Genomic DNA, 16,762 nt, shown 5'->3' with positions numbered 1-16,762 from the left:
GGTCACACAATTTCTTAGCTTTATATTACTCCGCCTTTCCTTAGACATTCCCTCTAAAATGTCTTTTTTTTCCCATTTGCAAATTAATAAGTTTCCATAAAATTGTGTGAACTGAGTTTGACCAAAGAATTTTCCTTCAATTCTTTTCACTTGTTATTCTCAAATTATACTTTTTCTTCTCAATTTCATCTATAAATATAGGCATATGCATGACCATTGTTCTTACAAAAAAATATATTTTCAAAAAAAAAAGCCTAGATTCTCTCAAAAAAATAATGGCATTCATGAAAACATTTTTCAATAACATATTACATCGTTTCATCCATAGAGATTTTCATGAAGTTGTCTCCTCCATGACGATAACTGATGCTTTTTTCTTCCTTGTAAATATATTATATTACAACCCTTATTGTTTCTTTCATATATATTTTGCTTAGATATTCAAATTATGATCATACGTGTATTTTTATTGCATCGTTTTTTATGTAAGTACGATTGATTATTTAGTTGTTTGATTTTAAATTTGAAATTACTGAACTTGTTCTTTTTTTGTTAATCAGATTGTGCATTCAGTGGATAAACTAGGGATATGGTCACGATTACCGGTTATTTTAGGATTATTGTATCTGGCTATTCGTCGACATCTTCACCAGCAGTACAATCTTATTAATGTTGGAAAATCACCGTCTGGAGTTCGGTTTAGTTCAGGGGATTATCCCTACAGAACAAGTGATGGAAGTTACAATGATCCCTTCAATGAGGGAGCTGGAAGCCAAGGAAGTTTCTTTGGCAGGAACATTATGCCTGTTGATCAAACAGATAAGGTATACACGTTAACTTTAAGCTCACAACTATATATATATATATATTGATTAAGATTTGAAAATTTAAATAATACTATTTTGTAGTTAATGAAGCCAGATCCAATGGTTGTGGCTACAAAACTGTTGGCACGAACACAGTACAAAGACACGGGAAAGCAGTTCAACATGATTGCAGCTTCTTGGATCCAGTTTATGATCCACGATTGGATCGATCACATGGAGAACACCAACCAGCAGGTTCAACCATAATTATACTTGGATTTGAACGTATATATATATATATAATTAACTTTGATTTTTGGACAAAGTTGCAGGTTGAGTTGATTGCACCTAAAGAAGTAGCAAACAAATGTCCTCTCAGTTCCTTCAAGTTTTATCCGACAAAGCAGTTTCCAACTGGTTTCTACGATATCCAAACCGGCACCAAGAACATCCGTACACCTTGGTGGTAAGAACATTTTCGATATCCTTAGCGGTAATAATTATTATGCATGCATGATTTCATAATTAAAGGGTGATTTTTGTAGGGATGGAAGTGTAATTTATGGCAGCAATAAGGAAAGATTACAAAAGGTGAGAACTTTTACAGATGGAAAGTTAAAGATTTCAGAAGATGGTTTACTGCAACACGATGAAGATGGGATCCCCATATCTGGAGATATTCGAAATAGCTGGGCTGGCGTCTCTGCATTGCAGGCTTTATTCATTAAAGAACACAATGCTGTTTGTGATGCTCTCAAGGTATTTTTTTAAATTCCATCTTTACATGATGAGAATTTTACTAAACATTATTATTTGAAATATAATTTTAGAAGGAACATCCGGATTTGAATGATGAAGAGTTGTTCCGACACGCGAGGCTTGTAACTTCTGCTGTGATTGCTAAGATCCATACCATTGATTGGACAGTGGAGCTTCTCAAAACTGATATGTTGCTTGCTGGAATGCGAGCTAACTGGTAATTCCTTTTTCATTCTAGTGACCTGTATTGTTGGGATTTGGCCTCTATATATAACTTTAACGCTGCCACAGGTATGGGTTATTGGGAAAGAAATTCAAGGACTCATTTGGGCACGTTGGGGATGCCTCATTGGGAGGTTTAGTTGGTCTAAGAAAGCCTGTTAATCATGGCGTTCCTTACTCTTTGACTGAGGAATTTACCAGCGTCTATCGGATGCACCAGCTTTTACCAGACTCCCTTCACCTAAGGAACACCAATGTCGCTCCAGGACCAAACAAAACTCCACCATTGCTTAAGGAGTAAGCTTTATAAGACATTGTTGTCTTCTAGAAAACAATGGCTCCATACTAAATATTTATCTCAAATCTCTATTCTGCAAATGCAGGGTTCCTATGCCTGATCTGATTGGTCATAAAGGAGAAAAAACTTTATCACAAATTGGTTTCACCAGGCAATTTGTTTCAATGGGCCATCAAGCTTGTGGTGGATTGGAGCTTTGGAACTATCCTGCATGGCTTCGAGACCTTATAACACATGATGTGGATGGCAAAGACAGGCCTGACCATGTGGATTTGGCAGCTCTTGAAAGTAAAAGACTTGTCTTGAACCGGAAATCTATGATCCATGAATTCACTAAACAAACACATGAAAATTTAATCAAATTTTGAAATCAATGATGCAGTTTACAGGGACAGGGAGAGGAAAGTTGCAAGGTACAATCAATTCCGTAGGGCTTTGCTATTGATACCAATCTCTAAATGGGAAGATTTGACTGAAGACAAGGAAGTCATTGAAGTTCTCAAGGAAGTTTATGGTGATGATGTTGAACAATTGGACATAATGGTGGGTCTCATGGCAGAGAAGAAGATCAAAGGTTTTGCCATAAGTGAGACAGCTTTCATCATCTTCCTACTGATGGCATCTAGGTATTTAAATTGTACTTATATCCCAATATTTTCTGGGAAAAGTTGAATATGATGAATTGGATGATATAAATATTGCAGGAGGCTGGAAGCAGATAGGTTCTTCACAAGCGAATTCAATGAGGAAATATACACAAAGAGGGGATTTGAATGGGTGAATACAACTGAAAGCTTGAAAGATGTGTTGAAACGTCATTACCCAGAAATTCCAAAGAAATGGATGAACTCAACCAGTGCTTTCTCGGTTTGGGACTCTCCTCCAAATGCTCCCAATCCTATCCCTCTATACCTTCGCCTTCCATCCTCGAATTAACTCGTCATCAGCACATGAGTTCAATTACTAATCGCAACCCGACTGATGTTTTACAGTCATGAATAATTGTTTTCTTTTCTACCTTATGTACTGGTAAACTATTCATCAATAAAAGTTTATTGGTTCAGCTAAACATTGACTATATTTCATCGTCTCTTAAATTTTGATTTTATTAATATTTGGTCATAAATGAGCCAATCTCAAATAAAAAAAGCTTTTTTATTCGCATTCCTTCACTATTTTTTTTATGATAAAGGAAAGCTCAAACGCCTAAACTATTCCTCTTTCAAAATCTCATGTAATTTCACAGGAGGTGTGTATATCTTGCGGCATCCAGCAACCTCGCCTTAAGCCAGTTTCGCCAATCTCTGCTTGTTGTTGGTATTTGGGTTTCTTTACCTTCATCCATTAATCTTTTATCATTTGTATTTAGTTTTCTCTTTTTTGCACATGAAGGTTGCTCTCCTCGATAGCTCGAGGTGGATAAGATGACGAGCACGAGATTTAAAGCTTATTTCACTTATGGTCTTTACTCAATGAGTATGGAGTTAAGAGTCTATGATATCCTCACGGTTAAGGATTATTTTTACGTGTTTTTGAAAGATTTACCAAGTTTGTCAACTGATCACGATGTGGAGTTTAACAACGAAGTGTATCATGATATTTATCTGGTGTTCATCATACCATACCACATGGAACCTAAAGAGCTCCGCATGAAACTTGAGTTTAAGGAGTTGAAGGTACAATCGCAAGAGTGTCAAGATAAAGGATTTATTTGCCCTAATATTTCGACTTAGGGAGCTTAAATGTTTTTTTATAAAAAAGAAAGATGGTATGATATGTCTATGTATCAGTTGTTGTCAACCGAATAAATTGATCTAGATTGCTTAAAATTGATGATCTATTTAATCAATTTTGTGGAGCAACTGTATTTTCTAAGATTGATTTGAGATCATGTTATTACTAGTTGAATGTGAAAGAGTTGAATGTTCTTAAGAGAATGTTCAAAACAGTATTATAAGTTTCTGGTAATTCCATTTGGGTTGACAAATGTTCCTACTATTTTTATGGATTTGATGAATAGAGTATTTCACCCGTATTTAGATTAGATGGTGGTTTTCATCGATGATATCCTTGTTTATTCTCGTTTCGAGGAAGATCATGACTCACACATTCGAGTCATTTCCGTTTATTTTACCGGAGAAGTATCTTTATACAAAATTTAACAAGTCTGAATATATCATTTGCAAGAAGTAATGTTTTTGAGATATATAATACTAGCGAACGGGATATGTGTCGATTCAAAGAAGATTTAAGTCATTTTTGGAGTGTAAGACTTCAAAAAGTGTTGTTGAGGTTCTTAGTATCCTTGTTTTAGCCAGATATTACCATAAATTTAAGGGCATTTCTAAAATTTTATCTACTCCGGGGTATTTTAATGATTTATCCATCCCAAGGGTACTTTAGTCATTTAAACATTTAAGAGTGGAACGAAGCAAATGTAGCAATTTATGGTATAGTTAATATGGTAAATAAAGTCCTTGGTGACTATGGTGCTTGTAAAATATAGATTGTTTGTTTTAGGCATTTACTTAATGATTCTATATTGCTTCGAACCTTGGACATGGAACATTTTCTAAATTTTGGATGGATTTTATGATGAGTTATTATGATTGTTGATTAGCATGAAGGTAGGTGAAGTATGTTGAGCATGTTAATTGAATAATTTAAGTGATTTCACGGATGATGCCATGATTAATTGAGTGTTGTCATGAAGTAATATTATTTTTTAACTTGTCAGTTGCAGCATGATTATGACAATTGCATGTTGGTATGCCTAGATTGGGTAAATTGATCATATATGTCAAATTCCGTCTTAGTATATACCATTATGTCCAAAATGACCAATAATGCAAAATCTTGAATTACAAGCATGTTAAGGTACATTTTTTATTGATGCAATGTACATATTGTTGGATAAATTATTAAATGAATTGATGCTATTTATAGTTAATTAATAATAAGTCATGTCACTAGATGAATGGACTTAATTGTTGGTTTAAAGTTGCATCTATTCAATCATATCTATTCAACAATTCTCTTCATGAAAAGATTAAATCCTTTCATGAAAAGGTTAAGCACTTTTCATCAAAAGAATAAGTCCTTTAATTGAAAGATTAGGTCCTTTCATCGAAAGGTCTTAACCCTTCAATTCATCTCATCCTCTATATATAGGCTACTTAAGGCACAATTCTAAGACACAACACAACATAAGTTACTAAGACAACTTTGAGACACATATCACAAAGTTGAATTATGATAACACTTAGAAAGTTCCTTCCAAATTCGTTCTTTCCGGTGATAAAGAAATGCAAGATTGTGTTCGACTGATCACTACGGCTGTGCTTACTGTTGTGATCATTTGTTGTTGTATCCTGGGAGACCGACGTCCAACGTTACTCAAAGCACCGAGGTGAGGACAAATCTGTCTTAAGGAAACTGTTCATACAGGCCTCAACAAAAATACTTCTTCGGTTTATCATACTCTACTCATCCGATTCCGTGTCTACATACGAGTAAACAAATCATGTTCCTTTATTTTAATTTTTAATTTATTTTTGCTTCGTTCGATTATGTAATAATATTTATTTATTATTATTATTTTATCTCAGATTAACCTTTTTTCTAACAATCTTAAGACATATTCTTTCATAATTTTTTTTAATCCAAGGGGAAATCGATTCTTTGAGTTTAATCCTAACTATGTACTAATGAAGCATCATTGGAAAACCACCAAATTGAGAAACCTGTGCCAAAGTAAAGTTCTCAATTGATTCCAAAAGTTGTTTGACGTGTTCAAAGCAAGTTGGACACAATATTGGGTTCTCACTAACCTTTATGTGTGATGAGACATTTCTATGTTGATTTGTCTGCAAGTTTTTGAAGTAGAATTACCATGTGATAAGCGTGATAAGGAAGACACAACGTTAATAAAGGAATTCAAATATGTAGCTTATGGAATCTTGACTTACGGGGCGCACTTTGAACCCACATGTTGGTTCAAATGACTACGATTAAGAAATTAATTGTTTTATTAAATTTCCACCATTCAACAGAAATTAGTTCTGTTTCGATAATTAATTTATTAAATTCTCGTCGTTCAATAGAAAGTGGTTTTATTTTGGGTTTTAATCCCATTGTCCAACAGAAATTGGTTTTGTTTCGGATTTTAGTTTTACTAAATCCTAACGTTTAACGAATTCAACAAAAATATTGTTGATTGTGAATTTATGTTTCGGGATTTTAATTTTACTAAATTCCCTCCGTCTAATAGAAATTACTCAATTGTTGGGTTTTAGTTTCGACTAAAATTCGTTGCGATAAATAAGGTACCGAACGAAATTATGATATGTCTGTGAACAAAAATCGGGCCTATAATTCTGTTTCAGGATTTTAATCCTGTTGTTCAACAAAATTTATTTGATTTACTGTTGATAACAGAAATCGTTTGGAGGTAACAACATTGTTACAAATTTTGTTTTAGAATTTTAATTTCTAATTAAAATTTGTTGTTTAACAGAAACAAATGGTAAAATAAATTGAATTAATTTTCAATTTATTGTTGGAATATTTATAAATTTTGGTTACGTGTTTTAAACGAAACAATGGTAACCCCACTGATTCACCTAACTCGTGATTTGAAATGTTGATTTATATTCAGACTTTTAATAAAATTCAACGATGTCAGTGGTTGTGAGCCACAACGAGAAACATGTGAAATTCATATATAAAATTTCAAGACATGGCTGAATATGGTCAAATATAGGATGATCATCCTATTCATAGAGAGGATGAGATAGACATTGTTGTCATTAAATCTTGAAAGCATTCTAAGTTTCAATGTCGGAATTACTTCTTGAATGGATTGTCAGATACACTATATGAAGTGTATAGTGTCCATAAGATTGCTAAAGAATTATGAATGACATTTGACCATGTTCTAAGTTGTCATATAACTGTGGAGGAAGTTATTTTATCAACAAATTACCCTTAAATAAGGTAACTTACAAGAAAATAGGAGACACCATATGAGTTATGGAAATGTAAAAAACTTTCCTACAACTACATCTACATCAAAGTGTGGGGGTGCCTTGTATAAGTATAATGGTAAGTCGAGACACATACGTCGTCGACATAATATCATTAAACAATTGATCTCAACTAGAGTTATCTATATTGAGTTTTTAAGATCGAAAGATAACATTGTGGATCCGCTAAACAATGAGTTGAATCGAGATCAAGTTGATAAACATCGAAAGGAATGTGACTAAAGGCCATTAATATTTAAGGCGCCATGTGAAGGAAAACCCAACTTAGTTGACTGGAGATCCCAAGATCTAAGTTCAATGGGACAACCTACTTGCATAGACATTGTGAGGTCACTGTGGGGGTTCTTATCCCCAAGTCTATTCCTATGATGAAAACAATGACTAAAAAGTGGAAAAGGTTAAGCAATGCTTTTAATGACACTATGTGTTTTGGTGAGCCGAACAACATAAGTCACCTATGTGAGAGTGAAGTGGAGCCGCTTCAAAGAGACTATTGAGGCATAGTTCTCTAAACTCTTGCAAAACCAGGAGATGTCCACGGCTATATGGACATAAACATGAGAACCAAATTATTGTCAGTGAAATATTTGTGTGAGGTATGTAATCGCTTACACAAACAGTAGGACAGTTCAAGGACATCACGTCTACTGGACAGCCAGTAAGGTAAACATATTTTCACAAGGGAAGGTTCAAAGGGAGACGCCTACCTATCCTATGCAAATATCGAACGTATAATCTATCACCATATCGAGCCAGTGTTTGAACCATCAAGTTCATTCATGTGGGGGATTGTTGGAAAAATTATTAAATGAATTGATGTTATTTACAGCTAATTAATAATAAGTCATGTCACTTGATGAATGGACTTAATTTTTGGTTTAAAGTTGCATCCATTCAATCATATCTATTCAACAATTCTCTTCATGAAAAGATGAAATCCTTTCATGAAAAGGTTAAGCACTTTTCATCAAAAGGATAAGTAATTTAATTGAAAGATTAAGTCCTTTCATCGAAAGGTCTTAACCCTTCAATTCATCTCATCCTCTATATATAGGCTACTTAAGGCACAATTCTAAGACACAACACAACACAAGTTACTAAGACAACTTTGAGACACAATTCACAAAGTTGAATTATGATAACACTTAGAAAGTTCCTTCCAAATTTGTTCTTTCTGGTGATAGAGAAAGGCAAGATTGTGTTCGACTGATCACTACGGTCGTGCTTACTGTTGTGATCATTTGTTGTTGTATCCTGGGAGACCGACGTCCAATGTTACTCAAAGCACCGAGGAGAGGACGAATCTGTCTTAAGGAAACTGTTCATACATGCCTCAACAAAAATCTTTCTTCGGTTTATCATACTCTACTCATCTGATTCTGTGTCTACATATGAGTAAACAAATCATGTTCCTCTATTTTAATTCTTTATTTATTTTGTTTCGTTCGATTATATAATAATATTTATTTATTATTATTATTTTATCTCAGATTAACCTTTTTTTTAACACATATTGTATGATAAAATGTTGTTCTTGATGTCTAAAGTATGCTCTTAAATGGTCATTGGAACAAGGTACCATTAAGAGTTGATTAAATGTCCTATGATGCATTTTTAAGTCTTAAAATGAAAGATCATATGTAAAGAATCGATCTCTAGTTTGAGGGGACCAGTCCAATGGCTACTATCAGAAAAAGATTCAATCCATTTGCATGAAGGATCGATCCCTTTATAAAAAAGATTGATCCCTTTTGTAAAATGATTGATTCTATATGAAAAAGGATTGATCCATTAGATTGGGCTCGCATGAAACTCTTCTAAAATTGCAATTTTAAGTCCTTGGATGATATTTTGGAACATGGCTTTATAAAATAAATTGTTTACAAAATTTTTACCTGATATTTGGACTTGAAATTGAGTATCAACACGATTTCAATTTGAGTTGAGTTTTCAAAAGTAATTTTATTAGTAGTTTTATTTCATTTTTAAACTGAAAAATTAGGAAAATCAAGTAAATCCTAAAATTTAACAACAAAATTCAATTTAGTCCCTAAAACTGGTTATGTGCTTAATTAAGGGTCTATTTGATGTACGATTATTCTGAAATTTGCACTGTTTTGAAATGATTTGAATTTTAGTTCAATTTTTTAGCATTTTTACATGTAATGTTTTAAAAAGACGAAAATACCCTTAAAGCATGTAACCCATTTTAAATGAAATTTTGTATAAATGAACTTTCGATCAGCATACTACGTTGGTGCATACTTTCTCTATGTGATATATGTTTTATTTGGTTGTACGCATGTATAAAATGAAAATTTTTAATAGTGTTCGTGTACTAGGTCACTTTAACAACTAATGTAACATTCTATATTTGGGTCAGATAATCTCGATCGAATATTGAGTGTTACACACTTAAAGAAATGGAAACTTAATCAATCTAATTTAATTCAAGTGGTAAATTTTTTTAATTTCATGCAATTTCACTCTATCATGTTGTTTTTGTGTGATTCTATGACTTTTAAACATGACTAAGTTTCATCATAACGATTTGATGCAACTAATATGGGGAAGTTGATATTGTACGAGTTGCATATTTATATTCTAATATGTTTGTATTTATGATTTTAATCTTAAATTTATAATTTTTTTTGATTTCGTGAAATCATGTTCTTTATGCTTTAATTGCCCAAATATGATTTTTTTAGAATAAGATGTTTTGTGTAGCATAAAAGTGTAATGATGCATGTTTAGGACTTCTAGAGCCTTTTGTGTTATAGACCTTCAATATGCGAATCAATGGACTAATTTGACCAATATTGAAAATTTACATAATTTGATGTTACAAGTCGAAGCATATCATATTTCTTTAAGTCATTAAAATTCATTTCATACAATTCAAATGACTTTGATTGTATTAAATTCGAATCAAATGTCTCATAAAAAGAAAATGTAACCTTAAGAAAAAGATCAATCTCTTACATTTTAAAAAAAAAGACCGATCCTTTGGTAAAAGATATCATTGTCTTTTCATGAATGGTCGACACCTTTCGGCTATTATTGACCGAGTGGGCTATTTTAAGGCTAAATCACGCGTATATCACTCTCCGATCTCCTTTTGTTGAAATAAAACTCTTAAAATCATGAAAAAAAAACATATCCTATTTGAAATTCATCCAAAATACTTCAATTAAAGATAATATTTAGGGTTTTTTAGCAGAATTCATCTACGTTTATTCCTAAAGTTGATTCAATCATTGTTTTTGGAGAATTAAGAACTTTTGGGTACGTATTCAAAAACTCTAAAATTTTCAATTCATGTTTTCTTTCAAAAATTGGTTTAATTAGATGGATATAAAGACTTATAAATTGTTAAATTGTTTATTTTTATGTATGGAGTACTACCCATCATCCAATTTTGTAAGAATCCTTTATTTTTATTGTACACCTACTAGGTGTTTGATAAAATTCATCAACCAAAATTTTCCCACATCGTTCAATCTGGCCATATCTTATTTTTAAGCTAAAATTTCATTTTTAATTCTTCTAAAAATCAACTTCAGTATCCCTAAACATCAATTTTCATCCTAAGCAAGTTTTATCCATCAAAAAATTCTTTTTTTCAAAAATGCTTGAACAAAAATCAATGGCCAGTAAGGGTAAAGGAGTTTTCGATGATCCCCTTCTTCCTTCCAATTCCTTGGACATGTATTTCGAAATTCCAATGCATCTGAATATTTTAGAACATATTTTGCTTCATGTTTAATCAAAGAACCAAGATTAATAGATTTTACATTTTTGTTAAAATTAGGATTTCCATACATTCCTAAACTTGAAGATATTTAATTAATGGATTTTCTAAAATTTAAAGGTCCTACTTTTCCCACTTTGGTTCAATTATTTTATTCAAATGTCCACATGTCTTCCTTTAAATCTTTGGATGACACAATTTATCGGGCCATTAAATCTTTTGCTATGGGTAGATCCTTAAATATCATCGAGGACCTTATCCATGATTCAAACAAAAATGATCATTTTTAGATGGAGATGCATGTAATAAAAAACCAAGCTACCTGGTTGAGTCTTTTCGATAAGTTCTATCACTTGATTATGTCTCACGTTCTTTGCCCGTGAGACATGAAGTACTCTATTGTTTGTGATCTTGACTATTGGTGGATGATTACATCATGATGGGTCCAAGCTATATTTGCCAAATACAATCTTCAATGACATTGTGAGTATCATCAAGGCAAAATTGCATCTGGATTTGGTATACGGTACAAACCTTAGTCACATTTTTAGGAATCTTGATGTTGATATCTCATATGAGCCCAGGGTTGACCCTATTATTAAGGCAATCATTAAATGCGCTTCCATGGAGAAATTGGAATACAGCGAACCACCTGAATTTTCCATGAATTGGGTTCGAGTTCGAGCAAAAGAAATAGAGCTAGAGCATGATGATGGTGACGATCATGGAGAGGACAAGTATATGGACGAGGCTCTATGTGGCCATGAGGATGAATGTGATCAACCTTAACATCTACAGCTTGATTCTTGCAATGCAACGATCTATCTTTACACCCACGTTGACACATATTTTGATGAGATCGAAGCTCGTCGGGCTTCCCTTATTGATGAGGTTTAAGTGATCCAACGTCAGCTTGACAGACTTAGCTTTCCATTTTTACCTTCATCATCATCTTAGTTCATGCATTATCATATCTGTGTTTAGACTTTTTTACATTTTATTTTGAACTCTTGGTTTATGTGTTTGGGATGATTCTTTATTTATTATTTAACGTTGGTACTTTGGATATAATATGAATATAATTTTAAGTACCTTTGATTATTATGACGTTTTTATGTTTATCTTATATTCTACACTTTAATTTATTTACTTTATTCTTTATTGTTATATTACACCAATAAATTGTTGAGTTATTTTTTATATAACGAAAGGAAAAGAAGTATAGATAAAAAATTATTTTTTAAAGTAAAGTTGGAAACTTAAATAATTGTCTTAAATTTGATATATGCACGACACTTCATAGGACAAAAGAAGATGGACAGAATCTTACACTTGGTCCAATCACACGGGTCAAGTCTAAACTTCTGAAAGAAAAGCTTCAAGTTGTGGTTCTAGCCTTCGTTAGCAAGGGACTTCATGCTTATATGAAGATTGAAGAATTCAATGAAGGAAATTTATTACTCATTCCTGCTACATCTACTTGGATCTCAACAACTCAAGTTGAAACAACTTCAGGATCAATTAATGACACAACCTGAGATAATCCTAAAAATATCTTTAAAATCCCTTAAAGGATAAATTTCTAAATATTACAAAATTTTAATATTTTATTGATTATTTGTAATATAATTTAAATGCATCATCTTTTAGAATTAGATTGATTATTTTATTAGGAATTAAGATTAAGTTAAAACATTATTCCTAGCTTATTATTATTTTATTAGGAATTAGGATATACTCGAAACATTATCTTTTATTCATTAGTCATGTTACAACAAGGACTTATCACTCTATATAAAGGAGGCTTCTCCCACCATTATAATCACATCTTTTCTTGAATATAATACAACAAGAGTTTGTTTTTGCAAGTGTTGATTTCCTTGTGCCTTCGAAGCATTCTTTATCATTAAGTTCTTTCAAATTCTTCGTGAAAGAGATCTTCACACTCCGGTTTGCCTTCTCATTGCGATTAGGAGGGCTGGTTAGAGCCGATTATCGAGTTTGCCTAGTCAAATGCGGTTAGGAGGGTTTGTGGGATATCTATCTATCAATCATCATCATCATTATCATCATCGAATCACCATTCTTGCCCATCACCAACAAAACCCTAACTTGGCTAAGTTATTCCTATCATCATCATCATATTATTATTATTATTATTATTATTATTATTATTATTATTATTCCTTATCTTTATTTTATCTTATTGTTTTAATTTTATTCTTCTTATTCAATTTCTAATAAACCCTAAAAACCTTAATTACCATTACCCCTCCATCATATCTTTCCCCTTCAATATTTGATCGAGTCTAAATCTTTCTAGGTTTGATTCTTTAAGAAAAGCAACGTTCATAACTCCGCTGCCATTACAAGTGGATTCACATAATGATGGCTTTGATGTAAATTGCTTGGTAATTAGGCAAAACCTAAGCATACAAGCAGTGGATGACTCGGATGTACAAAAAACAAACATCTTTCACACAAGATGTTAGATAAAAGATGAGACATACTCTTTGATCATCGATAATGGAAATTGTGTTAAAGTGATAAGTAGTTATGTGGTGGACACACTTAATTTGCCTTGTCAACGACATCCAAAGCCATATTGTTTACAATATCTCAAAGTGAATGATAAACTAAAAGTCACTAAGCAATGTCTTGTTAATTTGAAGATGGGCAAGTATTGTGATGATGTGTGGTCTGATGTTCTTCCGATGCAAGCATCTCACACTCTTCTAGGAAGACCATGGCTATGCAACAATGATGTTATCTACTATGGTAAAACGAACAAGTATTCTTTAAACATACATGGCAAACCTTACAGTCTTAGGCTGATGTTACCAAAAGATATTCTATTAGATCAAAATAGAATTTGTGAGGAGGTTGAGAATTTCAAAAAAGAGGCAAAAAAAAAAGAGGTCATAACTCATAAAAGCCAAAAAAATGACCTAAGGGACGTGAGAAGGTGAGTAAACATAGTTGTGAGAAAAAAAGAGTGTCATGAAACATTTATGTGAGAACAAAAGAATTGAGAGAGACCTTTTGTCAAAACAAGTTGTGTATCCTCATCCATTTCAAAAACTCAGTTTTTTCGATTTCTAATAATCTCACAAGTTTGCCTAGTGTATTTTTTTCGCTTTTGCAGGATTTTGTTGATGTTTTGATTGACCCTCCAGATTGTTTACCACCTACAAGAGGAATTGAACATCAAATTGACTTCATTTAGAGCTCATCGATTCCTAATCGTCCTGTTTATCATTGTAATCCTGAGGAAACAAAGGAGTTGGAATGACAAGTAGAGACATTGTTACAAAAAGGCTACATCCATGAAAGCCTTAGTCCTTGTGCAGTTCCAGTCATCTTAGTTCCAAAGAAAGATGGCACATTTCAAATGTGTGTAGATTGTTGTCCTATCAACAGAATAATAATCAAGTATAGGCACCCTATTCCATGCCTAGATGATATGTTAGATAAACTTCATGGAGCATGTATCTTCACAAAGATAGACTTGAAAAGCGGTTACCATCAAATATGAATGAAAGAAGGTGACGAATGGAAGACAACTTTCAAGATCAAGTTCGGATTATACGAATGACTCGTTATGCCTTTTGGATTCATAAACATCCCAAGCACATTCATGAGACTAACGAACCACATCTTAAAAAAGTTTATAGGTAAGTATGTTGTCATTTACTTTGATGATATTATTATCTACACATCCTCTCTCAATTCTTATGTCATTCATGTTTGATCAGTTCTTCGAAGAGAACTCTTATATGCTAACATAGACAAGTGCGTGTTTTTAGTGATAAGCTTATGTTTTTAGGCTTTATAATAAGTGCACAGGGAATCCATGTCGATGAAAAAAAGGTGAAAGCAATAAAAGAATGGCCCACGCCATCTTCTATAACTGATGTAAGATTATTTCATGGTTAGCAAGCTTCTATCATTGCTTTATCAAAGATTTTTTTACCATTACTTCACCTTTAACTCAAATCATAAAAAACGGTTAAATTCAAATGAGATTCACCACAAAAAGAAGCCTTTAAACTTTTAAAAGGTAAGTTATGTTCTGCATCTATCCTTCGTCCTCCCGATTTTTCTAACACCTTTGAACTAGAACGTGATGCTTCAGGTATAGATATAGGCGCAGTTCTCATGTAAGAAAAACAACCTATTGCTTACTTTAGTGAAAAGTTAAATGTTGCATAATTGAATTACTCCACCTATGAAAAAGAAATTCTAGCATTAGTTCATGCACTCGAAGTGTGGCAACACTATCTTCTTCCTAAAAAGTTTTTCATACATATGGATCATGAATCATTGAAGTGGTTAAACAGACAAGTTAAGTTAAACAAACGGAACATGCTCGATGCATTATCTCGAATGTACACATTCATTACTTAAATGCATGCTACTATTATAGGTTTTGAACATGTTAAAGAACTTTACTTTACCGACCCTGACTTTTCTGAGATTTACACCCACTATTTAACAGATGATTTTAACAAGTTTTATCTTGTTGATGGATTCATTTTTCAACTAAACAGGTTGTGTATCCCATAAGGCTCACTGAGAGAGTTCTTAGTTCATGAATCGCATTCAAGAGGATTAATGGGTCACTTCAGTGTTAACAAGACACTCGACATGGTCATAGAACATTTCTTTTGGCCTCACATGAGGAAAACCATGGAAAATGTATGTGTTTCATGCATCACGTGCAGACAAGCCAAATCTAAAGTAAATCCTAACGGTTTCTACACTCATTTTCCAATTTTCTCCTCGCCTTGGATTGATTTTTCGATGGACTTTATTCTTAGCTTACCTCGCACCACGAAAGGGCGAGATAGTTTTTTTGTAGTTGTGAAAAGGTTTTCAAAAATGGCATACTTCATTCCATATCATAAAACAGATGGGCCACACACATTGCTGATCTATTCTTCCGAGAGGTAGTATGACTTCATGGCATCCCTCGCACTATCTGATCGAGATACAAAATTCATAAGTCACTTTTGGAATGTATTATGAGGTAAGATAGGTACGGAACTTCTGTACTCCACCACTTGTCATCCTCAAACCTATGAACAAACCGAGGTAATAAACCATATTCTAGGTTCTTTACTTAGAGCTGTTATAGGTAAGAACACTTGTAACTGGGAATTTGTTGAATTTGCTTACAACATATCATTTCATTCCACTAAAGGTTATTCTTCATTTGAGATAGTTTATGGTTTTAATCCACTAACTACTTTGGATCTCATTTCTTTTCCTTTAGATCACATTACAAGCATCGATGGAGAAAAGAAAGTAGAGATGGTCAAGGATATTCGTGCCAAAGCTTAACAAAGGATGGAGAAAAAATAAGAAATAGTTGAAAACAGAGTTAACAAAGGTCAGCGCCATGTTGTATTTGAACCAGGTGACTAGGTTTGGATCCACATGAGAAAGGAAATGTTTTCAAAGCAAAGGAAATCTAATCTTGATCTGAGTGGTGATGGACCATTCAAAGTCCTTGAGTGAATCAATGACAATGCTTACCACATTGATCTTCCATGTGAGTATGACGTAAGTGCATCCTTTAATGTTTCTGATCTATCTCCTTTTGATATTTTAGATTCGTGGACAAATCCTTTTAAGGAGGGGAGATGAAACATGCATGACACTTCAGAGGACAAAATAAGATGAACTAACTCTTCCACTTGGTCCAATCACACGGTCCAAGTCTAAATTTTTGAAAGCAAGCTTCAAGTTATGGTTAAAGTCTTCGTTTGCAAGGGATTTCATGCTCACATGGAGATTGAAGAATTCAATGAAGGAAATTAATTACTCATTCCTACTACATTTACTTGGATCTCAACAACTCATATTGAAACAACTTCAA

At 33.0% G+C, this 16,762-nt stretch overlaps 1 protein-coding gene across 1 annotated transcript; it reads left to right on the top strand.

The window, feature by feature from the left end:
* Positions 1 to 275: 275 nt before the first annotated feature.
* Positions 276 to 3,056, top strand: LOC120138538 (alpha-dioxygenase 1-like). The gene is made up of 10 exons (XM_039154000.1): positions 276 to 383; positions 561 to 824; positions 909 to 1,061; positions 1,139 to 1,272; positions 1,352 to 1,565; positions 1,637 to 1,782; positions 1,857 to 2,084; positions 2,171 to 2,373; positions 2,468 to 2,711; positions 2,790 to 3,056. Exons 1-10 carry the CDS (start codon positions 276 to 278, stop codon positions 3,019 to 3,021), a joined length of 1,926 nt encoding a protein of 641 aa, XP_039009931.1. The 3' UTR covers positions 3,022 to 3,056.
* Positions 3,057 to 16,762: the final 13,706 nt, after the last annotated feature.

This window comes from Hibiscus syriacus, unplaced genomic scaffold (genome assembly GCF_006381635.1).
Source record: "Hibiscus syriacus cultivar Baekdansim isolate YM2019G1 unplaced genomic scaffold, ASM638163v2 tig00110694_pilon, whole genome shotgun sequence".
Taxonomy (NCBI): domain Eukaryota; kingdom Viridiplantae; phylum Streptophyta; class Magnoliopsida; order Malvales; family Malvaceae; genus Hibiscus; species Hibiscus syriacus.
This window is presented reverse-complemented; position numbering and strand designations above follow the sequence as displayed.